This window comes from Myotis brandtii, unplaced genomic scaffold (assembly GCF_000412655.1).
Source record: "Myotis brandtii unplaced genomic scaffold, ASM41265v1 scaffold1080, whole genome shotgun sequence".
Classification (NCBI taxonomy): domain Eukaryota; kingdom Metazoa; phylum Chordata; class Mammalia; order Chiroptera; family Vespertilionidae; genus Myotis; species Myotis brandtii.
Genome location: NW_005353677.1, coordinates 395,478 through 422,056, shown reverse-complemented (window position 1 = coordinate 422,056; position 26,579 = coordinate 395,478). Strand labels below are relative to the sequence as shown.

The following is a 26,579-nucleotide window of genomic DNA, read 5'->3' as shown; positions in this document are numbered from 1 at the left end:
TTGCAAAGGACACCCGAGTTATATTAAATGTGAACCATCACAATTCTGAAAGTGGAGTTACATATTTATTTTCCTCTTATAACATATTGCCTGACCCAAGTGTGTTGAAGGAACAGATTGGGGAAGTTTGCAATGATCTTTTATAAATTCCAAATGTATAAAAGCCCATTTCTCACTGACTAAACAATATCCTAAGTTTGATTTTGGCTTGCTTTAGGAACCCAGAAACAGGTAGACTGATTTATTTAATCAAACACATGCAGTTCTTACCTTTAGATAAATTATAATAGCCAAGAAAAATAATTAAAAGCATGAGCATGATCACATTAAATAATTCCTTCTTTATTGAGCAGGTCTGGTGTTACCTTTTCTTTTGGGGAAGCCATAATAGTTGTAGGTGCGGTTTTTTTCATACTGACCTTTGCAGCTGAATTTACTGTGTTCTGTGCAGAATGGCTGTTGATGGTGGGTGTGGGGACACTGGAGACTGGGACGGTCGCTGGAACCATGTAAAGAAGTTCCTCGAGCGATCTGGACCCTTCACACACCCTGATTTCGAACCGAGCACTGAAGTGAGAAACATTTATTTTTATTTTTAAGTAACTCCTCTAATAGTTTTGTTTCAAAAATAAGATGCTTTCTTTTTCACTTGCTCTTATAGTAAAAATACTAATAAAATTGTGTAAGTTATCTTGAAATACTAAGTTGAATATTTGCAACTGATTTTATTTGAATGGCTAATATTTAAGTCATTTTTGCATTTCTCATGTAATATGTTGACTTTTTTTTAGTAAAATAACTTTATAATCTCATTTAAAATTCTAACTTCACTTTAAATTTTAGTTTAAAGTGATTTCTGAGACACACTCCCCTTTTAGTTTTGCTCTTAGAAATTACTTTTGATAGGAAGATAGGTATGCTTGTTTAAATCTTGGAATTTAATTCAACTGAGCATCTTAGGATTGAGTATAACTAATTGCATGCTAAAAATTATATGAGTTCTGTAAAACGAATGGAATTTTGGATAGTGTCTGACTTAAAGCAAATGTTCAATTAGATAAGACTTTTTTTTATTACAAGGTAGAGAATGTATCCTTTTTAGTAAACTTTTATTTCATTTGGTGTTTGTGAAGAGATACTGTTTTGAAATAAAAATATTGTGCTACACCTAGAATTAAGGTACAAACTCTTGGATTTGACCAGGGTCTCAACTGAATTACTTTTCTCTCCTTTAGTCTTTGGACAGAATTGACAGTGTTCTGCCTTTCTTTGGCTCTATCTTATTTTCCTGTGCTTTTGAATTTTTTTTTTGCCTTATTATTTAAGATACTTTTGTTAAGTGATTGTTTTGAATTGTATTTCTGTTGATAAACAACTTTCTAAGAATTTTATCTGTTTTTTTTTTCTTCCTGAAGACCTTTAAACACCTTGTGCAGTGTTTGATCCCCAGTTCTTAAGATTTTTATACTTTTCTCTTCTTAGGAAGCCAGTTAAATAATGAATTTGATGCTTTCCATCCCCTCTCAAGATTAAAAAAAAGATAACCTTTAACTAGCCATAGTTTTTGTTTTTAGAAATAACCTTTAATTTCATACAATAAGAGTCAATGTAAACACATTGAAATTGAAATGCTCTGAAATCATTAGGGTTATAGAATTTCTGATTCTACCTTGTTCATAAATTTAAAAGAGTTTATTAAATAGAAAGTCTGCTCTTGATCCTCATTTGCATTTTTCATGGAAACATCAGAAACTATGGCTTGTTGTATTAATGGTACTTACGTTTTTTATAACTAGGTTTTAATATGCCTTTTCATTCTTTACAGTCTCTCCAGTTTTTGTTAGATACATGTAAAGTTCTAGTCATTGGAGCTGGCGGCTTAGGATGTGAGCTCCTGAAAAATCTGGTAATATATATATGTAAATATATATATACATGCATGTATATATAATATGTGTTTTTCTCCTTCGTGGTAATTTTCCTTTTCTGTCATATTAGGAAATTTCTTTATTATTATTAACCTCTGTTTTGAGCCTTTGTTAGATAAGTTTAGCAAGTCAGCTTCCAGACAGTCTTAAATTGTAAAGTGCTCAACATAAATCATTGATAGACATTCTTCTGTTTTCTTCTCTGCTCTTTATCAAGGAAATTTTTGTGCATCCTCTCGCAAAGCACTCACTAATTTCAAATAACAAAACTGGAAATTCATATTTTAACATGCAATTTGCAAGTATTGATGATTTCTTTTGCTCTTTAAGATAACCCACTTAGATAGATAGGGCATTGGCTCATGTTATGTACTAGTAGATGGAGATGTGGTTCTGAGAGGTTACATGGCTTACCTCGCTGTTTTGGATGACAGTGATGGGCCTGGAATCGAATCCAGATGATCAGTTCTTAGGTGTTCACTGAACCATGCGTTAATTTGTTTTTAACGACTATCATTTTAAGAGAGGGTACTATTTAGTGAAACTATTTCGTATACTGGTTTGAAATCCATAATTTGTGATTTAATTAATTCGTTTCATTGACTTCTGATAACCACAAAGAAGCTTTTTTTTTTTTTTTTTTTAACAAGTATCAGTTTATTTAACAAAGATGGATAGGAGGAGAATTGATTGAGAGCTGATATATTCTAGGCTTCTACTGATGTGTAGAAAAGTGGAAATGCTAGAGTAGACTCCTTAGAAAATGAAGTGAGTAAAAGAACCAGATAAAATACCTAAAAAGTCAGCCATGTTGCTAAAGTTTAAATATAAACAGCCATGTTAATTTTGCTAGGAAGCACTAACATCCCTCCTGGTGAAACTGCAAAAACTTAATACACTTCATGGTACTTAGTGCTGTGCTGGGTTCTGTGGGGATTGTAGATCATCATGTTCTCTGTCCTTAATGAATATGAAGTTTCTTTGGGGAGACAACTCACACAAAATAAATAGCAATATGTATGATGTACTCTGTGGGGTACCCAAATGTCAGTACCTTATCAGATATAAATACTCGAGCAGTGTGAGAACCAGAGTTCTAGGAGGGAAGGGCGGGTAGTGGTTTTGATAGGCATTGCATGTACATATTCCCTAATGCTTAACCTTTTCCATTTTGAAGCTGTTATTTGCAAAGGAGATAGATACTCATTTTAAATGTAAAGTAATTGGAGATTAGATCTGAAGAGTAGTCATCAAGCAGCTTTAGGTGGCCATGTTATTTATTGCATTGCAATACTCTCTTACGCAGAAGAAAATAGATTTTTTAATTTTACCACTTGTTACTTTGCTTATTTCAGTACATAAGAGATACACATCTTTTTATAAATTGATTGTATGCCCCCCAAGGCTCATTGTTAAAAAAAGAGTATGACATTATTATTATTTAATTGATATTTAGAGAGGAAGGGGGAGAGAGAGAGAAACATCTATGTGAGAGTGAAACATCAGTCTGCTGCCTCCTGCATGCCGCCTACCGGGATCAAGCCTACAAACCAGGCATGTATAGCATTGAACAAAATAGGTATTTGTGGGGCTTACATTTTAGTGAAAGGAAAAAGATAAGTAAAATAGATAGTATGTCAGATGTTTTGGAGCAAGGAAAGATGAAATATAGGTAGCCTGGTTTATGAGGTGCTATTTGAGCAAAGAGGTGAGCAAGAACATTCGGGAACAGCAGATGCAATCGCTGTGAAGTGGGAGCATGACTGTCCTGTTCAAGGATAGCAAGGAGGTCCTTGCAGCTAAAGCAGAAGTAGGTAAGGGAAGTATTTTCGGAGAGGATATCAGAGGCAATGGGAGCTGGAGATGTTTGAAATTAATACCACAAAAGGCATTGGAGGTTACTGTAAGAACTTAGCCTTTTTCTCTGAGTCAGAATGTCATTGGAGAGAGATTTAGGCAGATGAGTTGACTTGATCTGACTTTTAACCTGGATCACTGTGGCTGATGTATTTAGAAAAGACTAAAGAAGAATAGAGGAGGAAGCTGAGAGGCGAGGTAGAAGGTTGTTGCAGTCATCTAGCCAGAGATGACTGACTTAGGGCAGGGTGGTAGTGTTGGAGGTAGTGAGAGGCAGTCAGAGGATGAAGTCAACAGGATTTGCTAATGGGTTGGTTGTGGGACAGGAGAGAAAGGAGTCAAGGATGACAAGGTTTTTGCCCTGAGCACCTGGAAAGATGGATTTAGCATTCACTGACATGAGGCTGAGAGAAGGACAGATTTGGTGGGGTTGGTGAAAAAGATGGTTGAGTTTGGATTTGGAAACTGTTGAGATGTCTGTTGGGTATGCTTATAAAATTGTCTGGAAAAAAAAAAAAGATTGTCTGAGATCACCAGAATTAAGCACAAGGGCTCTCAAGAATCCAGTAAAGCAGGAGGAAAACTGAATGTGGTAAAGTGTAAAAATTCTCATGCATGTAGTGACCAAGTGAAGAATGTGTTCTTAGGAATTGATCCACACAGTGCCAAATACTAGTACTTCAGACGGGTCAGGTCACTGGAGATGGCAACATGGAGTTCACTGGTGACCTAGACAAGTGCTGTTTTCAGTGGAGTGGTGAGAGGGAACATTTGTTTAGAGCAGGCTTGGGCTGTGTAAGGCCCACGAAATCATTTGGTCTGGTCCTGCCAAGGCATTGGGGATGAATTAATTAAATGTTTGACCAAATACAGCAGGCTAATTTTTTAAATAAATATATTTTTATTGATTTCAGAGAGGAAGGGAAAGGGAGAGAGAGACAGAAACATCAATGATGAGAGAGAATTATTGACTGGTTGCCTCCTGCATGCCCCACACTGGGGATCGAACCTGCAACCCAGGCTTGTGCCCTTGGCTGGAATCGAACCTGGGACCTTTCAGTCCTCAGGCCAACGCTCTATCCACTGAGCCAAACCAGCTAGGGCTGATTGCTTATTCTTGTCTCAATACTTTTGTTGTTAATCCTCACCCAAGGATTTTTTTTTTTTTTTTGAATTTTAGAGAGAGAGGATGGGAGAGAATGAGGGGTGGGGAGAGAGAGAAACATTGATTGTTTGCCTCCCACACCCGAGCAGGGCAGGAGATCAAACCTGCAACTCAGGTACATGCCCTTGATCAGTAATAGAGCCCAAGACCCTTTGGTGTGCGGGCTGACCCTCTAACCACGGAGCCACAGCGGCCAGGGCTTGACTCAATACTTTTAAGATATTTCTTTTACATGTGCAGTGTATCTGTGTGTGTGTGTGTGTTTGTGACATGTGTACCTTATAATAGTTATTTCTGAATGGTGCATGCTTAATGTTATATAAACTAAGATAAAGCTTGTATGAATTGCTTATAATAATAGTCTGAAAAAAGACTAGTAAGTGCAATTAATTAGTAAGATTAGTAAAATTAAAGTATCCAGCAGTAGCAAAGCAATAAACTTTACAGATGTATTTATGAGATTATAAAACAACTGTAGAAATTTTGAATTATTCTCTTTTGGTTATAAATTAAAATTGAGCAGTTACACCTTTTGACCTTTCCAGGAACATAAATGTTATATATACTTTGTAAGTCTCTTTAACAATGAATACCATTATGCAGAATTTATTATTGAGAATTTGTAGATTTAGGACTACATTGAAAATAAATGTCAAATTTTTCAAATGTGAGGGAATTTCTGCTTAATTGGATTTTTTTATTCCCACAGGCTTTGTCTGGTTTTAGACAGATTCATGTTATAGACATGGACACTATAGATGTTTCCAATTTAAATAGGCAGTTTTTATTTAGGTAAGTTTTAATCTCCTAACAGAAATTTCCAACAGGTTTATGTGATTTGGGGGTGATTGTGCTCTGAAGACACAAAGTTCAGCCCCTCCTCATGGTGATTTCATAAGAGAACAGCAGCTGGAATATTAGGCCCTAGTGAGGTACATTGGTGGGGACACATGAGCCAAAATCTGAGTGGTGACTCTGGGACAATTAAGTTGTGATGGAATTTGAGCTTTTTACAGAGGAGAAAAGAGATGAAGAATGAAGTAGAAAAAGCCAGGAGCAATTGAAATGGAAGAAAGGGATAATTACCTTAGACATACATGAAGTACAGAGTCCTCTGGGAATGGCTTGTTAGAGATAATTTTGAGAACTGGAAGTGGCACACATATGTAGTTCTGAGGAAAAGTTCATTAATAAATTTTAGTATGTAACATTTAGGGATTTGAGTGGCTAGATAAAAGTGTCTGTTAATTAAAGAATTATAGATGTGGAGGATAATGAAATACTTTTCTTTCTCTAGTGATTAGGTTACTGACAGAAAGCAATCAGTTAGTCCTGGATATGCAGGCTGAGGTTAGGTTAGCAGAAAAGATAAAAGATTTAGGATAGGTATAAAACCTCTAACTTACCTTTGTGGAAGTTCTTAAAGAGATTGAAGAATGGGTTAAACTAAGTCAAGTTATTGAAATGTTGTTACAATGTGAACTCTTCATTTAACTTTTATTTATTTCTTTATATTTTAACCCTTGAAGTTTCCCTTCTCTATAGAAAAGTTTTGGTGCCCTTGCCAGTCTAACTAACTTTGGTGTATAAATGTTCTCAAAAAAACCACTATTGAGTTAATTGGTTATCATAATAATTGCCATGCCCTTCAATTTGTGGCTAAAATAATGAAGATTTTAAAAACGTATATATGAGAGAAACATGAATGATGAGAGAGAATCATTGATCAGCTGCCTCCTGCATGCTGTACACTGGGGATCGAGCTGTAACCTGGGCATGTACCCTGACCGGGAATTAAACCGTGACCTCCTAGTTACAGGTCGACACTCAACCACTGAGCTCGCTGGCGGGGCTCTTTAATATTCTAATTTTAAATAAAATAGTCATTGATTTTTAAAAATTGTTACTATTTTTAAAGTGTTTATCCTGTACTTACATATGGAGGAGATAAGAATATGGTCATTTTTTCCCAGGTGTTCAGTCCAGTGGGTATGATAGACATATATATATAACAAAAATATGCTATAAAAAAGTAGTAATGAAGCACTTACTATGTATATACTATTTGGGAATGATTTCTGTGAGGAGAATGAGGAAGTACTAGGAAAGAATATGTCATTTGCACTGAGATTAGAAGAGAGAATTCATGTCATTTCTTATTTATAGCTATGGTTATTATCAAGGAATGATCTTTTAAGGCCTTGTATTTTTAGCTTCATGAAAATATTAGTGACATTTTAATTTTTAGATAATGCCTTTGGAATTATTCCTTTTACAAAAATGGGATTCCGACTTACTACAGGACACAAAATTTATTACTTGTGATAAGTGAAGGCTCCTGCATCCCTAGAATGAATCTCATTATGTATATTTCAGCCGAGACCTGCATAGTAACATCTTTAAGTTCTGGGATTCAGGGTAGATACTTGGAAGGCCCTAGGCCTGGGATAAATGTTTTTTTACATTGAGAAACGCTACAATGAGAAATGACCATGAAACATGCCATTATTATGCTTTATCTAAGGGAATAAAACTTCTCTTTTTCATCTAAATACTTAGACTTGTCAGTACTTAATTTAGAACATGAATAAGGGTTGACATTTTGATTGTTCATCCCAAATACTTAGATACAAATATTCCTTCTAAATGTTCTCTAATTAAACTCAACATGCATATTTTTATGTTTGAAATGATGCAGCTCATCTAGATTCATATCATGAATAATAATTGAAATATAATTTTTCCTGTAGGCCTAAAGATGTTGGAAGACCTAAAGCTGAAGTTGCTGCAGAATTTCTAAATGACAGAGTTCCTAATTGCACTGTAGTTCCGTATCCTTTTCACACACAAAAAAATTACTTGATTTTGTGAAGCTTTTGTGTGTTTTTCTGTACTATGAAAGACATGATTAACACAGAGAATACAGATAAGCAAAAAGAAAAAGATCAGTAGCAGTAAGTTATTACCAAGCTATCTGCTGATAACATTTTGCTCTACCAGTGTTTTCTGTAAGGTTGTATACATTTTTTTTGCACTAATTTTTAAATTAAGCTTCTTTTAACTAGTACTGTTGTTTATTCTGCATTATTGCCCTTATGTTCAGTATCAGTTGCATATCTCCTCTACTAGACTCTAAGCCCCTACGTTGGATCCAATTAATCTTTGTGTCTCCTTAAAGTAGCAGACAAAATAGAGAGTCAGTATATTATTAACCAAATGGAAGTGTGTCAGAGTCAATTTATATAAGAAGTATGTTTTTTAAAAAGTATTCACTTTCTTGGTTTTCATACCTTTAGATCAGGGGAATTTTTAGTATTTATAGAAATTCAGGAGATGGGATTTGCTGTATAGAAAATCCTACAGGATACAAAGTCAGCATACAAAATTCAATTATATTTCTATGTGCTAGCGGTTAACATGTGGAAACTGAAATTTAAAATACAATGCCATTTATAACGTTCAAAAAAAAACACCTTAGGTGTGAATAAAATAAGTATATGATTTATATGCTGAAAACAGTGAAATGCTGATGAAAGAAATCAAAGAAGATCTAAATAAATAGAAATTTCATGTTTAGGAACTGGACAGTTCAACATAGTAAAGATGTCACTTATCCCCAAATTTGTATCTAAGTTTAACACAATCTGCCAAAATCCCAGGAAAATTTTTGTCAGTACAAACCAGATTATTCTAAAATTGATATAGAAAGACAAAGGAATACCTAAATGCTGAAAAAAAAAAAGTAGGAGGGGTTACTATCTAATTTCAAGACTTATTATGTAGTTACAATAATCAAGACTGTCGGATTGCCAGAGAGAGACACACAGATCAGTCAAACAGACAGGACAGAAATAGCCCCATGCAAGTATGGCCAATTGATATTTGACAAAGGGTCAAAACCAATTTAACAGAAGAAGGATAATCTCTTTAACAAATTGTGGTGAGGCCAGTGGATAGCCATAGATGATAAAATGAATCTCGACCTAACCTCCAAAAGTAACTCAAAATGGATGAAAGGTTTAAGTGTCAAACGTAAAACTGCAAAACTTTGGAAGATAACAGGAGAAAATCTTTGGGATCTAGGGTTTGGTGGAGTGTTCGTTGACCACATTAAAGGCATGATATATAAAAAATTTGATAAATTGAACATCAAAATTAAAAACTTTTACTTTGTGAAGGAGGATGAAAAGACAAGCTGCAGATTGGAAGATACTTAGGAAGCAGGTATCTGACTAAGGACTCAGAATATATAAAGAAGTTTCAGAACTCAACAGTAAAAATAATGCAATTAGAAAATGGACAACAAAGAAAGATGTTTCACTAAAGATGGTCAAAAGCACATGAAAAGATGTTCAACATCACTAGCTATGACAAATCTAAATTATGGCCACATTGAAATATTATCACAACTATAAGACTATCTAAAATTAAAAATTATAATAATTTTAATTATTTAAATATTTAATAATTTTTAAAATGCTGGCAAAAGTACAGAAGAACTGGATTGCTCATTGCTGGTGGGAAATGTTGTACCGCAAATCATTGAGCTGGACAAGATGCCTAATGAGCCAATTAGTTAGGAGTCATCTTTATTGCGTGCAGGTTCAGAGCAGATTACCTCTGTCAAATTCTGAACAAATACAGGAGGGAGTATGTTTTTTATATATATATTTTTCTAGTTTTTTTGTGTAAGTTACTTTTGTAGACAGTTTGTAATTTTGAGTATATATTATGTTTAATATTTGTCATTTATATAGACAATTTCGTAATTTTGAGTATTTATATAGACATTTGTAATCTTGGGTACATATTTATATAGACATCTGGCATCAGTATTATTGTATTAGTCCCTTATGTTAGATGGCTAGCTTGCAAGGTCAGACAATTAAGTTTATCTTTTCTATTCAAGCAAAAAACAGTTATTTTTACAGTCTAAAAATAATAGAGTTGACCTACAGAATAAGAGACTAAGAATACAAAGTAGTTCAAACAGCAGTTTCAAACAGCAGTTTTTCCAAGGAGGGACCACTATGCTTCAGTGTAAAATACTATAGCCATCTGGAAAGTAGTTTGTTTCTGAAAAATCTAAACATACACTTTCCATATCACCCAGCAGTTTCATTCCTGGGCATTTATCCCTGAGAAATGAATACTTAAGTCTGCATAAAAACTTGTTCTCTTGTTCAGAACAGCTTTATTTGTAGTAGCCCAAAACTGTAAACAACCAAAACATCCGTCAATAAATGAATTGTTTAATGTGATACAGCCATACAATGGAATAATACTCAATATAAAAATATACCAACTATGAAACATAATAGTTTGGATGTATATCAAGACCATTATGCGGTATGAAAAATGCCAATCTCAAAAGGTCATCTATTGTATGATTCTATTTATATAACACTCTTCAAATGACAAAACTATAGAGATGGTAATAAATCGGTGTTTGTCAGGTTAGGCATGGTGGGGGCAGGGAAGGTGTGACTCAGAGCAGGTAGCAGGAGGGAGATCTTGGTGCTGATCGATTGTATGTCTAGGCTGGTGGTTACACAGTCTACACATGACAGAACGATACACACTTGTACCAATGTCCTATTCACGGTTTTGAGATTGTACTAATGTAAGATGTAACCGGTGGGGGAAACCTGGTGAAAGATACAGGACCTCTCTGTACTCTCTTTACAACTCCCTGTGAATCTGTTACTTCTAAATAAAAGGTATAAAGATGCAAATACAGGCCCCTGTTGAGGAAGAAACAAACATGTACACTTTGTCCCATTATTTAGATCTGGGAAACAGGCATTTTATAGAAATCCAGGAGATGGGCTTTTTGGGTCTGGCTCCTTGGGTCCCCCCCTCATGGCTGCTCCTCCAGTGTTTGCTCGGGTTCTCTTGATCTTTCTGTTCTAGTTGTCACTTATGTCCCCTGTTTGCCTAGCTTCAAGAAACAGAGATCTGAATGGGTGATGGCTTGTATTGAATTTATTTTTTATAGCTTTGTTTGTAGGTCAAATTTTTATTCCTCTTTTTCTATTTTGCTTTAAAAACATGAATAATGGATTATTTATTGTAATTTTGGAGAAGTATAACATATATTATTAAACAGAATTGCTCCATTAGAAAGTTAAATGCTTTGCGTGCATATGGGTTGTTACAGTGGTAAGTGCTATGATTGATTCATGCCAAGCCAGTTTTGAATGGGGTTCCTTTTGCACCCCCAGGCAGGGGGAGACTGCTGGTAGGGTTTTGTTGGATAAAAGAGACTTAGAAAACTAGTAAACTGAGAGAGGAAGAAAGAATTCATCTCTCTCTCTACCCCCCACCTCCACTCCCCAAAAAACCAATAATAAGTCATTGACAACTGAAAAAGTTGTTTTTTGGGATCTTCTGTGTGTTTTTTAAAAATATTTTTTTTTAATTTCAGAGAGGAAGGGGGAGAGAGATAAAAACATCAATGATGAGAGAATCATTGATCAGCTGCCTCCTGCACATCCCCCATTGGAGACCAAGCCAGGCATGTGCCCTGACTGGGAAACAAACCATGACTTCCTGATTCATAGCTTGATACTCAACCACAGAGCCACACCAGCCAGGGTGTGTGTTTGTTTTTAATTAGTTTTGCAGTAACTCTTAAAATCACCCAGCTAAATAGGAACTAGGATATACTTGATCCCATTGCTAAATGTTGTCTCTTGGCTTGATGCTGATGGTTGAGGATACACACATTCTGCTTTCCCAGGGCTCAGGATTTGATATAAAAACAAGTAGAAAATATTACAGAGTCATAAATATAATTAAATGATATAGGGGTTCAGGGATGAGAGGGAGACTAGTTCGGGAGAGGAGTGTTATAAAAGCGGTTTTGGCCGAAACCGGTTTGGCTCAGTGGATGGAGCCTGCGGACTGAAGGGTCCCGGGTTCGATTCCGGTCAAGGGCATGTACCTGGGTTGCGGGCGCATCCCCAGTGGGAGATGTGCAGGAGGCAGCTGATTGATGTTTCTCTCTCATCAATGTTTCTGACTCTCTATCTCTCTCTCTTCCTCTCTGTGGGAAATCAATAAAATATATTTAAAAAAAACAAAACGGTTTTGTCAGGAAGTGGCTTGTGTTCATTTTGTCATATTCCTTGAATTCCACTACTTTGAACATTTATGATCTATTTCTTGTTTTAAATATACATTTATAAGTTTTTCCTTATGGTATTATCAAATTCACTTTACAAATTACAAACTTAGCAGTTCAAGTTCCTTTACTTATATTCAGACATTTCAACAAGATCCAGGATTTTAATGACACTTTCTATCGACGTAAGTTGTTCTCTTGAAATTCATCTCCCACTAAATTCTAACTATTACTTGGTTGGTAGCTATTTGAAGGCTATTTAGTTGTTTTCATCTCGTGGTGTTGTTTTTCAATAAGGTTGTTGACGGGTTGAAAAGAGCACAGTGCCATTGTTTTAATTCTTACTTGACACCATTAACTGCATTTTTCTGCATTGACTTGAGTAAGGATTAGGAGATGTTTGTATATGTGTGTGTTATAATAAAAAGTGGGTTTTGTTTTTGTTGCTAATCCTCACCTGAGGATGTTTTTTCCATTGATTTTTTTAGATAGAGTGGGAGGAAGGGGGAGAGACAGAGAAACATTGATGTGAGAGAGACACATCGATTGGTTGCCTCCTGCATGTGCCCCAACCAGGGCTGGGGATTGAGCCTACAACCAAGGTATGTGCCCTTGACTGGAATGGAACCTGCCCTCAGGCGTATGCTCTAACCACTTAGCACCCCAGCCAGGGCTAAATGTGATGTGATGTGATGTGTGTGTGTGTGTGTGTGTGTGTGTGTGTGTGTTTTTAGAAGGTGTAAATTATGTTGTACCATGGCACTTTTAAAAACTAAGCTTGCATTTTTTTTTCTTATAGAATTTCATATAATTGTATGTGGATTGGACTCTATCATAGCCAGAAGATGGATAAATGGCATGCTGGTAAAGACTTTAGTGTTACAGTTCTCTGAAGTTCTTGCTGTTGCTCTTAACACACTGAAAATTAGAATTGCATATCATATTTTTTAAAAATCAGAGTTTAATTTCAGTTAAGTTCATGTACTTGTTTATTGCTATCATTAATTTTTAGGTGAGGACCAATATTGCTAATATTCCTTGATTTGATATATTAATATTCAGTCATGCTATTGATTTGTGGAATTACTTGACAGCATGCTTTATCTTTTGAATTCTTATCCCCTTCTCCTTTTAAACCCTTCAAATAATTTTCCTAGATATCTCTTCTCAATTATGAAGATGGTGTATTAGATCCAAGCTCCATTGTCCCTTTGATAGATGGGGGGACAGAAGGTTTTAAAGGAAATGCCCGGGTAATTCTGCCTGGAATGACTGCTTGTATTGAATGCACTCTGGAGCTGTATCCACCACAGGTAACCCTAAAAAGCACCTGCATTTATTTTACAGTATCTTGGGATGGAATTACGGTTGAAATATTAAATCTATTCAATATTTAGAATTTTTAATTAGGGGTAACCAGATTTTTAAAATCATGCTGAGAAGAAAAAATGATAAAATATGAAATTTGCTCTATTTGAGGAAAAAATATAGTTTTGATACTATTGCTTTCATAATTTATTTGTATTAATTTATTTGGGAGTAGGGATTAAGGGATCAGTTTTAAAATTGTATGTTAGATAGAGCTACCATCTGTTTTCCTTGCCTGTGATTGTTTTTGGGAAATACAGATACCAAGGATGAGAATGATCTTTCCAAAGATGAGGCTCTTTCATCTATATATCCACTTTAGAGGACAGTTAGAATTTTGATCTATTTATGAGTATTCACTTGGAATTAATTTCACTCTGTGAATTTGCTTTTATTTCATACCTTCAGATTTAGATCAGGTAAACATAACAAATTTGAGAATTTATTCAGCATATTTTTTACACAGTTTAACAAAGTTAAATTTACATAGGGAAAACCTGAGTGAAGTGACTCAGATACTTTTAGAAATCTTAATGGTATAAAAGTTTTGTTTCTATAAGTGGAGGGCTAAGGTGAATTATAACAAACTGTTACAAATTAAATCATAACTAGAAATTACATTTTTAAATTAAGTCATTGTTTTAAATCCACTAAAAAGGGCTTGGTTTTTAGGTTAATTTTCCCATGTGCACCATTGCATCTATGCCCAGGCTACCAGAACACTGTATTGAGTATGTAAGGCTATTGCAGTGGCCTAAGGAGCACCCTTTTGGAGGTAAGGAACCTAATTTCATAATCCAGAGTTAACAGTATTTATTCGTCTATATAACTCATTTGGATAATTACATCAAAAACAAGTTGATTCATGTTTCTGTTTCTGTTTTTCTCTCCTCTTTTTTCCCCTAACAGAAGGGGTTCCATTAGATGGAGATGATCCTGATCATATTCAGTGGATTTTCCAAAAATCTCTAGAGAGAGCATCACACTATAATATTAGGGGTGTTACATACAGACTCACGCAAGGTAAGTTAGCAAATTGCCATGAATAATGATCTTGGGATGATCCTTTTTTTACTGGCTGGGGATACTTTGGAGGAAATAAATGATAAGTGATTTTAGACACTACCATCCATTTGAAGTTCAGTAAAGGTACCTTGGAAATAATAGTTTTCAGATGCCCCAAAGTTGGAAATGAGCAGCAGAATCCATAGTACTACTTAGCTAGAAGGACTTTGATAAAATCATTGAATCTTATTTACTTAGTATTGGAAATTGACTCATTCACTTTATCATTCAATGAAGAGCAATTTATCACCATCTGGGGCAGTCTGTTTCACACTTGGACAAGACTGTTAGAAAATTACTCTAGTACAGGTCCACACCTCCATACACTTTCAGGGAATACATTTTCCTTTATTTCTATTTACACAGACCTTCATGTCTGTACGAAGTCCCCATCTCCTGAGTCCAGAGAATGCTCTCTATTGTAATCTACAAGGGGCACAATCCATCCTGTAAGAGATAAACCCACTGGTAGGTCCTAACGCCCTCTCTGGACTCCACACGCCCTTCCCTGGCCATCGGATGCCACCTGTGTGCTTTCTGCAGCAACCTCACTCATTGGAATCAAGACCTGGTGGTTTGAAGGGGTCACCTGGTCTGCACTTCCTCTGAAAACCCCATTGTCCAAAACACAGTGAAACACAGAGACCACGTGTTACAGATGTGCACCCTTGAAACCTATGTCCTGTTATTCACTGAAGGCATGCCAATAAATTTAATTTAAAAAAAAAGAAAAAAAAGAAAATTACTCTAGCTATTGAGCAGAAATCTCCATCTTTAGTTTGATCTGAGTATTGTCCCAGGGTATACCATATATGTATAAACCTAACTCCCTTAAGTAATAGCACTTAACACATTGAGAACATGGTCACATTCCCTCCAAATCTTTATCACTGCCACGAACCTCCCTAGTTCCTTTAACCCTTTGACATGTGTCTGACTTTTAAGTCCCCATCATGTTGTTTTTCTATAACCATATTTCAGTTATCCATAATTCTCTTAGCTAGGTTAGAATCTACATAGAATATCTAAAATATTCTTATTTTAGATAACAGCCTTCTGATAATTCTGATAATTGATGTAGCCTTGGAGGAGAGGAGGGTTTTTTGTTGTTTGTTGCTAACATTGATCCTATATTTTCAACTTTTTGAGGTAATTGCCCACTAAAACGTAGAAGTTCTTCTATATATGCAATTGCTAAGCCTCATCTGTAAGACTGAATTGGCAGAGAATTGATGTCTGAATCATACTTCTGATCTGGCCCTAGATTTTAGGTTTTATCTCATTCTATTGATCAGGCCTTCTTGAGTACTTCGTATTTCTTTGTCTTGTTCACAAGGATGTCATGAAAGACCTTTCCAGATGTTCTAAGCTAGTCAGAGTGACTAAATGGGACTAGTCCAAGAGGACTTGTCTCAGTGAACAATCATAGTGCTCAGTCTTAGGGATCAATGCTTCCTGGTCTAGGAACTCACAGTTCATCCTTTATAGAATTTTTCCAAGGTCATTGTCAAGTTCCCAAGAAAGAACTTTGTCTTCTTTTTGAAAATCTGCCATTTCTCTTCTGTGATTATTTCCTTATATACAGTATACTGATGTCGTAGTAATGTCATTTGAAAATTCCGTTGTTACACACTGCTTTTTGCTTCCTGAACTCCCCTATTCTGACCTGCTTTGTGTTCCTTGACCACACCAAGCTCATTCCTATGTTAGAGCTCTAATATCCTCCTGATCCTTATGCCTGCAATGCTCTTCCTTGGACCCCCTCAAGCCTGGCTGCTTATCCCTCAGGTATTAACCAGTTCTCCTGATCATTCAACTGAAAATGACTTCTTAACCATTCAGTATTTTACCTTTTTATAATTGCCCAGAACTAATGCTAGTCTCATTTTTCTCTGCAAGGAATATTGCATACTTGCACACTCGTATGCATCCCTGCTCTGGGGCCTTTGCCCTTGCTGTTTACTCTACAGAAATGCTCTTTCCCTAGGTCATTGAATGGCCAGGTCTTTCTCAGGGTTTAGGTTTCAGCTCAAACTATCACTTCCTGAAAAAGGTCTTCCCTGATCATCCAACTGTAACATAGACCTCATTTTACTCTTCTTCACAGAACTCTTCAGTATCTGAAATTTCCTCATGTACTTACTGAGTGTTATCCCCCACATCAGCATGAAAGCTCTATGAGAGCAGGTGATTTTTTTTTTTGATTTTTTTTTTTTTTTGCGTAACACCTAGAACAGTGTCTGGCATATGGTACACATTTGGTAATGGTCTGAATTAATAAATGAATTCAGTCTGTCCTGATTAGGAACTGGAAACTCTTTTTCATATGTATTCTCATTCATCCCTCTACCTTGGAGCAGGTGCATGCTTTGCAGCCTGGTGATTAAGGGCCTTCACAAGGAATACAAAGCAAAAGGAGAAGTGAAGTCCAGCTTTTTTGAGGGGTGGAGGGTACGGGAGTCCTTATCATTTTGGCAGTGCTCTTTTTAAAAAAATTTTATTTTAAAATTAATTTATTTTTAAAAAAATCTTTATTGTTGAAAGTATTACAGATGTCCCCCCTCTACCGGTTCCCACCCCATCCCAGGTCTTCACCACCCTATTGTCTGTAGGTAATGCATATATGCATATAAGATTTGTGGTTAATCTCTTCTTGGCCCCCTTCCCTCCTACCCTCTGAGATTCGTCTGTTCCATGTTTCCATGCCTCAGGTTCTATTTTATTCATCAGTTTATTTTGTTCATTAGGTTCCTTGTTCATTTATTTTGATTTTTAGATGCAATTGTTGATAGATATGTATTTATTGCCATTTTATTGTTCATATTTTTGGCCTTCTTTTTTTTCTTTTCTTCTCCCTCTTCTTAAAGAAAATCCTTCAACATTTCATGTAATACTGGTTTGGTGGTGATGAACTCATTTAGCTTTTTCTTGTCTGTGAAGCTCTTTATCTGACCTTCAATTCTAAATGATAGCTTTGCTGGGCAGAGTAATCTTGGTTGTAGGTCCTTGCTGTTCATCACTTTGAATATTTCTTGTCACTCCTTTCTGGCCTGCAAAGTTTCTGTTGAGGTGCCCCCTTGTAGGTAATTGCTTTTCTCTTGCTGCTTTTAAGATTCTCTCTTTGTCTCTAACCTTTGGTATTTTAATTATGGTGTGTCTTGGTGTGGGCCTCTTTGGGTTCCTCTTGTTTGGGACTCTGCACTTCCTGTACTTGTAAATTTATTTCTTTCACCAGGTAAAGGAAGTTTTCTGTCATTATTTCTTCAAACAGGTTTTCAATATCTTGCTCTCTTCTCCTTCTGTCACCCCCATAATGCAAATGTTGGTGCCCTTGAAGTTGTATGAGAGGCTCCTTACACTATCTTCATATTTTTGGATTCTTTTTTTTTTTTTGCTCTTCTGATTGGGTGTTTTTTGCTTCTTCCTATTCCAAATCATTATTTGATTCTTAGCATCTTCTACTCTACTGTTGAGTTCCTGTAAATTATTCTTTATTCAGTTAGTGTATCCTTTATTTCTGACTGGACCTTTTTCATGTCTTTGAAATTCTCAATAACATCCTTGAAAGTCTCACTAAGTCCATTGAAGTTCTCATTAAGTCATTAAGCAATGTTATATAACCATTGTTTTGAACTTTGTATCTAAGTTTGCTTGCTTCCATTTCATTTAGGTCTTTTTCTGGAGATTTCTTCTGTTCTTTCATTTGTGACATGTTTCTTTTGTCTCTGCATTTTGGCTGCTTCCCTGTATTTGTTTCTATGTATTAGTAAAGCTGGTATGTCTCCTCGAATTGGCAGAGTGGCCTTGTATAGTAGGTGTCCTGTAGGGCCAGTGACTCAGCCTCCCCAGTCACCTGAGCTGGACAATTTAGGTGTGCCCCTGTGTGGGCTATGTGCATAGTCTTGTTGTAGTTGAACCTTGATTGCTGTTGGCATCACTGAGAGGAATTGACCTCCAGGCCAATTTGCTGTGAGGACCAGCTACAACTACAATGTGAGAGCTGCTTTGCAGGAAACACCCCTATGGAGCAGGACTTGCTTAAGTGGGGCATTTGTTCTCACTGGGTCTGCTCCTTGAGTGTGTTGCTTGTGAATGTATAGAGTTGTAATCTGGTATAGTCTGAAGCTCTCCACCAGGTGCAGTGGCTCTGGGGCCTTCCAGGAGGTGCAAAGTCAGCCACTGCCTGGGGCTGCCCGGCAGGAGTTACGGAGAGATCTGCAGATTTCTCCTATTTGTATTGGGCTTGGAGGTGCCCCGGTAAGGTCAAGGTGTGAAGGAAGGCAGACTGTTGCTAGTGCTGGGTCTTGTGCCTCTTATTAATAGGTTTGGGGCACGCTGATGGCAGTTGCTGCTTGTTTGAGAGATTTTAGGAAAGTCTGAAGCCTGAGCCAGGACAGGCATTCATATGGAAAAGCCACTGCAAACAGCCTGGGTGGGCCTGCAGGTTGGTTGAGGTGGGGTCTCAGGAAATCACCAGGATGGAGCCAACAATGTGAGCCATGCTGATGGGAACTCAGATACGGCTGCCAGTCAGCTCTGTGACAGGGGCAGGGGAGGGAGGTCTCAGCATAGGAACAATGACCCCTTTGAGTACCCCTGCTTGGGAGAAAGCCGCCCCTGAGTTCTTGCTCCAATGCCAGACAATCCAGTTCCTCCCTGTACGTCCCTGAATCCCTCCTGAGTTGTTGCCCCAGGGCTGGAGCTCAGAGGAAGCAGAACCGTGTAAATTTGTGTGGTGGTGGCCTTTTAAGAGGAACTGCCTGGGTATCCAGCATCCTCCCTGTTACTCAGCAACAATCCCGGCTGTTTTTTACAGTTCAAAGTTTCGGGGACTTCTCTTCCCATCTCTGGAACCCTGGGCTGGGGGGTCTGATGTAGGCCTGGGAACCATGGCTTCTCATGTAATGTCTCCGCAGGGGAGATATCCAAATTAAAAACACGCCACACTGCCTAGCTGGTGTGGCTCAGTGGTTGAGCATTGACCTATGAACCAGGAGGTCATGGGTTTGATTCCCGGTCAGGGCACATGCCCGGGTTGTGGGCTTGATCCCCAGGGTAGGGCGTGCAGGAGGCAGCCAATCAATGATTCTCGCTCATCATTGATGTTTCTTTCTCCCTCCCCCTTCCTTTCTGAAATCAATAAATATATTTTAAAACAACAACAACAAAACACGCCACACATTGGTGTCGGACCAGCCAGTTCTGTGCCTCTGCCCCTCCTACCAGTCTTGATAGACTTTATTTCTCTAGTTGTAGGACTTCCATCTAGCCAGATTTCAGGTGGTTCTGAATGATGGTTGTTCTGCATTTTAGTTGTAATTTTGATGTGGTTATGGGAGGCAGCAAGTACTGGCGTGTACCTATGCTGCCATTCTGGTTCTTGCTGGGCAATGTCTTCTACTCCTTACTGTTTGTGACTACCTGCTCCTCCTTTCACTACGTCCTACTATATGTGGCTCACTGGAGAACATCCAGTTTAACTGTCATCAGATTAGCTCCTCCCTACTTCTGCTCTGGAATTATACGTAATCATATGATCAGAATTAACTTTTTAAAAACAGCTTTCCAGACTTAACTGACTTCATGTCTTCTAAGAAATTTGCCTTTTTTCTGAAGTTTTTGAATCCTGCCTATACCAGAAGTCCCATTTTTCAGTGCTCCCTCACACTTCAATATAATTAACATAGGTATTTGCCTTTGTAGTTTTTTTTCTAAAGTGAACAATTCAAATGTAGTCATAAAATAGAATATTTTCTACTTAAAAAATTGTTTAAGGTAGAGCTTTGTTCATTGCTAATCTGAGTACTGATATAAAAAGTAGGGTAGAAATGGAGAACTATGCAATAGAGGAGTGCAAGCTGTAGAGTGAAATGAAGATAAGGTAATTCTTGTTCATTATAGTTTACCCAAACCTTACTGATTATAGCATTATATCACGTATCAGTTAAGGTTATGCACTTTGGGGTGATCTGGGTTTCATATACCAGCCCCATCACTTACTAGGTATATAGCTGTGGATGTGGTACAATTTCTCTCAACCTCATTTTCCTTGTCCTTAAAATCAGAGTAAGACGACTAACATAAGGATGTTAGGAAAATTCAGTAATATCTATTTAATTTTCACGATGTTCTTGGAACACAATAAACACCCTAATTGTTAGCTATTATTCATGGTCTCATCTATGAAGCTTAGTGAAGAGTTTACTTTTCTTTGCTACTGTAACTTCCTTAAGAATCTGAACATGCTACAAAATGATGGGAATGTGGAAGAAGATTGCTTCATGGTTCAACTTAAGTCTATTTTGTCACTTGAAAGCCTGACAAATCAAGTTGTGGAAAATGTTATTTAATAAATCATATTGCCTAACTTAAGATACTTACTTTTTGAAAGAAATGCTCGTGTTTTAATCAGTATGTTTTTCAGGGGTAGTAAAACGAATCATCCCTGCAGTAGCTTCCACAAATGCCGTCATTGCAGGTGAGGAAAAAAGGCCATCACTTGACGCTCTCTTTCCTTTAGTTTTTGATTCGATATCTAAATTGACATTTCTGCAGCTTCTTGATCTCAGAAAACTGTTGCAATAGGAATGTGATATCTTTTAGGTGGATGGTGTAATTAAGCTGTCCAAAAAAGAATCAGCTATTAGGCCTTGCATATAATTTGTTTTACATTATATCACATAGTGCTCTGTAGGAAGCAGATATTTTCATACCATTTCTGTTTAGTCATTATAACAGGCTGCTCATTAATCTGAAGAGGAAGGAAAACATACTCTATTACTTGTATTGTCCAAAACAAATATAAAATGTTACTTTTTCAGTGTTTTAAAAATAAGAGTATATAAATTTTAATCTATTTTTAATCAATAGCCTTGTAAATTTATCTGTTCTAATTTACTACTGACTTTCTAAAAAACGTCCAATTTTAAATGTTTAATTTTCATTGAGTTAAAGCACGTTTATTTTCTCCCCTTTTCAGCTGTGTGTGCCACTGAAGTTTTTAAAATAGCCACCAGGTAATGAGTTTTTTTTAATATGGATATAAGTTTCTGTTTTGATCTGGTTCAGTTATATAAATGTGGACATTTTTTCATTACAGCGCATATATTCCCCTTAATAATTACTTGGTATTCAATGATGTAGATGGACTGTACACATACACATTTGAAGCAGAGAGAAAGGTTAGTAGTATTGTACTAATGGGAACTTTTTTTGATCATGCATACTTTGATTTTTAAATGTTAATAAATGAAATTGCCCATAGCCCAGTGGTTCTCAACCTTGGCTGCATATTAGAATCACCTGGGAATCTTTTTAAAATCCTGATTTCTGGGCCTCATCCTCCAGAAATTGTTTTGTTGTTTTGGGTAAGGCGACAACATTAGTAACAAAGAAACAGAATTTCTGGAGGATGAGACCCAGAAATCTGGATTTTAAAAAGATTCCAAGGTGATTCCAATGCGCAGCCAAGGTTGAGAACCACTGCCATAGCCTAAGTATTATCTAGCTTTCAGAACCTTAGTTACTATACTATATATCTTTTATAGTGTAGTCTGAAAAATACCATGTAGCAAAGTAATTTAGGAAAAATGGCCGATTATGAAAAGCATAGATTTTTCAAGCATAAACATTCATTCATAGGAAACATGCATGGTTATAAAACAGCTTCATTTTTATTTCATTATTATAAGGAGACTATTATTGGTGCATGTGCTGCTGTGATTTATTGTGTTTCATATATGCAGGAAAACTGTCCAGCTTGTAGCCAGCTTCCGCAAAATATTCAGTTTTCTCCATCAGCAAAACTACAGGAGGTTTTGGATTATCTAACCAATAGTGCTTCTCTGTAAGTGTTCTGGACTTCTGTTATGTTGTAGAAATATTTTTTGATATTTTAAAACTTTAAAAACTAGAATTGTTTTTTAAAAAGTGATTTTTGATTTTTCCCCTCATACTTATATTTAGGCAGATGAAATCTCCAGCCATCACAGCAACATTAGAGGGAAAAAATAGAACCCTTTACTTACAGGTGAGAAGTGTTCAGTTTTTATTTCTTTCACAATTACATTAAAAGTCTAATTTCACTTAATGTGTTTTACATTAAAATAATTTTGTTTTCTAGTCAGTAACCTCTATTGAAGAACGAACAAGGCCAAATCTCTCCAAGACATTGAAAGGTATTTTAAATGAGTATATTTCATAATCAACTTCTTTTTTTGGTAAAAGTAACAATTCCTTTTAGATTTGCTGTTAATACCTTCAAATAATGATTTCATCTTAAATACTTACATCTTTAGAAATAATAGATTTAATTGCTCTTTTAGTAGAATACACAAAAATGTCTAAAGAAATCAAACATATTACTGCCTTTAATCAATGTATTTTACTGATGTTTATCTTAACCATAATATTATATAGTTTGTGTATCTGTGTGTCGTTATCGTTTTTGTTGATTTTTTTCCCCCCTTGGGTTAATTATGCTTTTTCTGTTTTAGAATTGGGACTTGTTGATGGACAAGAACTGGCAGTTGCTGATGTCACCACACCACAGACAGTACTATTCAAACTTCATTTTACTTCTTAAGGAAAATAAATCTGCACATAATAGAAAATTTATGGAAATACTATACTTTGTGTATGCTAAGAAATTTGATTTATTTTTAGCACTAGTATTGCTGAAATTTGACCTTTTTTTTTAAAATGTAATGAGCCACTCTTTTTTAATAACTGTCCCTTGAAGACAAAATTTGGGGTTGGTGCTTCTAAGTATTTTCATTAATAGTCTATATATATAAAAGCCTAAGCGACTGAACAACCCGACTTGTCAACCGATTGCTATGATATGCACTGACCACCAGGGGGCAGACGCTCAACACAGGAGCTGCACCCTGGTGGTCAGTGCACTCCCACAGCCAACCTTCTGTGGCCCCTCCCCACAGCTTGCTAACTTCCCACAGCTTCTCCCCCAGGCCAGCCAACCTCCTGCAGTCCCCCCGTGGCCCTGATTGCTGGCCAGGCTGAGGGACTCCACTCATGCACGAATTTGTGCACTGGGCCTCTAGTATGTGAAATAATGCTTAGAGATTATGAGCAAAAAATGTATTACTTCTTTTAGAGGAGACAAACACCCTCTTGTGTGTGAATTTTGTTATTATGGTCAAATAGTGCATTCCTCAGTTTTCATTTGAGCACCCACACATACAAAAGATGTCCCTATAAAGAAAATAAGAAAATTAAGTTCTAAATAACATTAAATGTTACCACTTGACATCTGGCGCATATTGAACATAGTCTGTATCTTGCTTGTTTTAATATTTAATTGTGGCTGTTCAAATGAATATTAACTTTTGCAAAGGTTACTTTGCCCATGATAATTTGTAAATGGTGTTAGAGCTGAATACCTGTGCATGGAAATGAGAAATATTTTCATGTGTTTACTTGCAGTGCCATAGAGGCCAGTATGCACAACATTAAAGTCAAGACATGGTTGTTTAAAAGAAAAGTTATCATTGATGCTTTCACACTATTTATTAATAAAATCATATATTATCTACTTTTCTCACGGAATCTTTTAAAAATATATTAAGGGTGCCCTGGCTGGTTTGGCTCAGTGGATAGAGCGTCCGCCTGTGGACTGAAGGGTCCCAGGTTCAATTCCAGTCAGGGGCACATGCCCAGGTTGCGGGCTCAATCCCCAGTAGGGGGCGTGCAGGAGGCAGCCGATCAATGATTCTCTCTCATCATTGATGTTTCATCTCTCTCTTCCTCTCCCTTCCTCTCTGAAATCAATAAAAAAAAAATATATTAAAAACAGTCAAAATATTAAGGGTAATAAGTAGTTCTGTAGTATTGTAGGAATAATTTTTAAATGTATAGCAGAATTAGTAATACAGAATTTTTATGGCACCTGCATTAATATTTTTGCCACAGTAAATATCTACTGTTTTAATTTAATTTGCTCTCACATAAATATTGTAATTAAGTAGAATAACTATATTTTTATATTAAAGTTTCTTAAAATCCCTCCCCTCCCCCCAAAAAAACACTGAGGCTTAAAACAAAGTCAAGCATAAGTTCTGAAAAATGAGTTTTAGTATCTTAGTGTGGAAACATGTATATGATCTCACTATGTCTTTGACTTAGATGGCAATCTTCTATTCATAGGCTTTGTGACTAATTATCACTGGGCTACATATTCACTTTTTTTTTTAAGCTCTACATTGACAAACAATTTGTTTCATTATATAATCATATGGGATAGACTTCTCTACTTAAAAAGTGACAGCGTTAGTATAAATTTTTGAAAGTGAAGGAACTAACATTTAGCACTTTTATACAGGTGCAATAATAATTCTCAATGTAGACTTGTAAGGGCTCTCCTAAGAGCATGCCCCTCCCTTTTCCTTTCCCTTCCCCCACCTCCTCCCTGCCCCAGGCACCACACCATTAGCCTCCTCATTCCCAAGCTCCAAGGGCCCTTCCTTTACCTCCATAACTTGCAAATAAATGTCCTTACAGAAAAAAAAGTAGACTTGTAAGTAAGAAGTTGACAATATCTTCATCTAAGAGCTGAATAGTTTTAGAGAGTTTAGGTCATTTATCCAAAAATGTACAATTAGAGGTATTGGAAGGGATTTTAAAAGAAAAATAGTTCCTTGCAGTGGGGTAAAATCCTCAAGTATGGGGAAGGGGCAGGTAAGGTAAATAACCACAGCAAGGGAGGGTGTAATAAGAATAGAATAAGATTAGTTGGGTCTGTGGCAAACTGGAGTGAAAAGTATTTTTCTATAATCCTATAGAATAAAAGGCTAATATGCAAATCAACCAAATGGCAGAATGACCGGTTGGCAGACACTCAACACAGGAGCTGCCCCCTGGTGGTCAGTGCGCTCAGCCAGAAGCCGGGCTCACGACTGGCCTGTGCAGTGGTGTGGAGGGAACTTTTCCTGCCTCCACAGCAGCACTAAGGATGTCCGACTGATGACTTAGGCCTGCTCCCCCAAGGGCTCCCAGACTGCAAGAGGGCTCAGGACAGGCTGGACCCCCCCCCCCCCCCCCCAGTGCACGAATTTCATGCACTGGGCCTCTGATACATTCTATACTACATCATCTGTATATTGTATTGTGTGTTCATTGCCCCAAGTCAAGTTTCCTTACATCAACACATCCCGCTTCCTCCTTCCCCTTCACCCTCTCTCACCTTCCCCTGACCTTGGAGTGAAAAGCACTTGTTAAAAGGGGCAATCACTTTATCTGTGTTTTCCATGTTAGAATTCTTATTTTTCAAAATCAACTGGAAATTTGGATTTTTGTATGAAATCTCTGGCTTTTAAATGTTGGTAGAATTTTACTTTTAACACTATAGGGCCAAACCAAACAGCCTCTGATTAGATTAGGAAGGGCACCAATTATATTTCTTCATATAGCTAGATGTTTGAGGACTGCATGCAGAAACAGTGGTATTTTAAATAATATGCACAGTACACATTAAGAGAGGAATAAGCTTAGTGCTTCCCAGGTTTGTTTTGACAGGGGCAGAGGGAGGACCTCTATTGTAAGGGAGAGATGGTGCCTTCAACACCCTCGTTCCAGCCTGTAAACTCATGTGGAAGATGGCCTTTTCTCAGGTGGGCTGGGTCAGGTTTTTTAATACAAAGTCCAGTATTTCTAGGTATATCCCCAAACCCACCCAGGGTTTCTTCTTACCACCATAAGTAAATATTTGAGGCAAAGCGCTAAGTAGAAGTGCGCTTCCCAAACTTCATTTGTTTGCAATTATTGTTGGCAAGGCGCTAGTTCTTAGTATAGCGAGCAAATTTCTAGGAAGGAACTCACGGGAAAATTGCTGAGAATTCCTGCTCTACCCCTGGATTCACTGTCAAGGGAAACCGTTCCGCGTTCTTCGGTAACTAATGGCAACTCTGGGCTCCGGATGTGACGTCAGCGTTCTTCGGCTTCCGCCCACCGTCGGAACTCCGAGCTCTGGTTGTTGTGGACGTGGAAGTAGCCGGCGCATGCGCAGTGCGCCCCGTCGTCTGCGGTGGGAAGGGCTGGGGGTAGCCCGCGGCTC

The 26,579-nt window shown here is 37.0% G+C and overlaps 1 protein-coding gene across 2 annotated transcripts; it reads left to right on the top strand.

The window, feature by feature from the left end:
• The first annotated feature begins 316 nt into the window (after positions 1-316).
• Positions 317-23,138, top strand: UBA3 (ubiquitin-like modifier activating enzyme 3). 2 transcript variants are annotated; one of them, XM_005857188.2, is made up of 16 exons: positions 317-572; positions 1,826-1,906; positions 5,660-5,742; positions 7,701-7,781; positions 12,218-12,261; positions 12,876-12,940; positions 13,234-13,389; positions 14,117-14,219; positions 14,354-14,467; positions 20,934-20,987; positions 21,489-21,525; positions 21,609-21,690; positions 22,255-22,355; positions 22,475-22,538; positions 22,632-22,686; positions 23,005-23,138. In XM_005857188.2, exons 1-16 carry the CDS (start codon positions 453-455, stop codon positions 23,091-23,093), a joined length of 1,329 nt encoding a protein of 442 aa, XP_005857250.1. In that variant the 5' UTR covers positions 317-452; the 3' UTR covers positions 23,094-23,138. The 2 variants fall into 2 exon arrangements, with proteins under 2 accessions (XP_005857250.1, XP_014397992.1); XM_014542506.1 differs by lacking the exon at positions 1,826-1,906 and having other exon boundaries at positions 319-572.
• Positions 23,139-26,579: the final 3,441 nt, after the last annotated feature.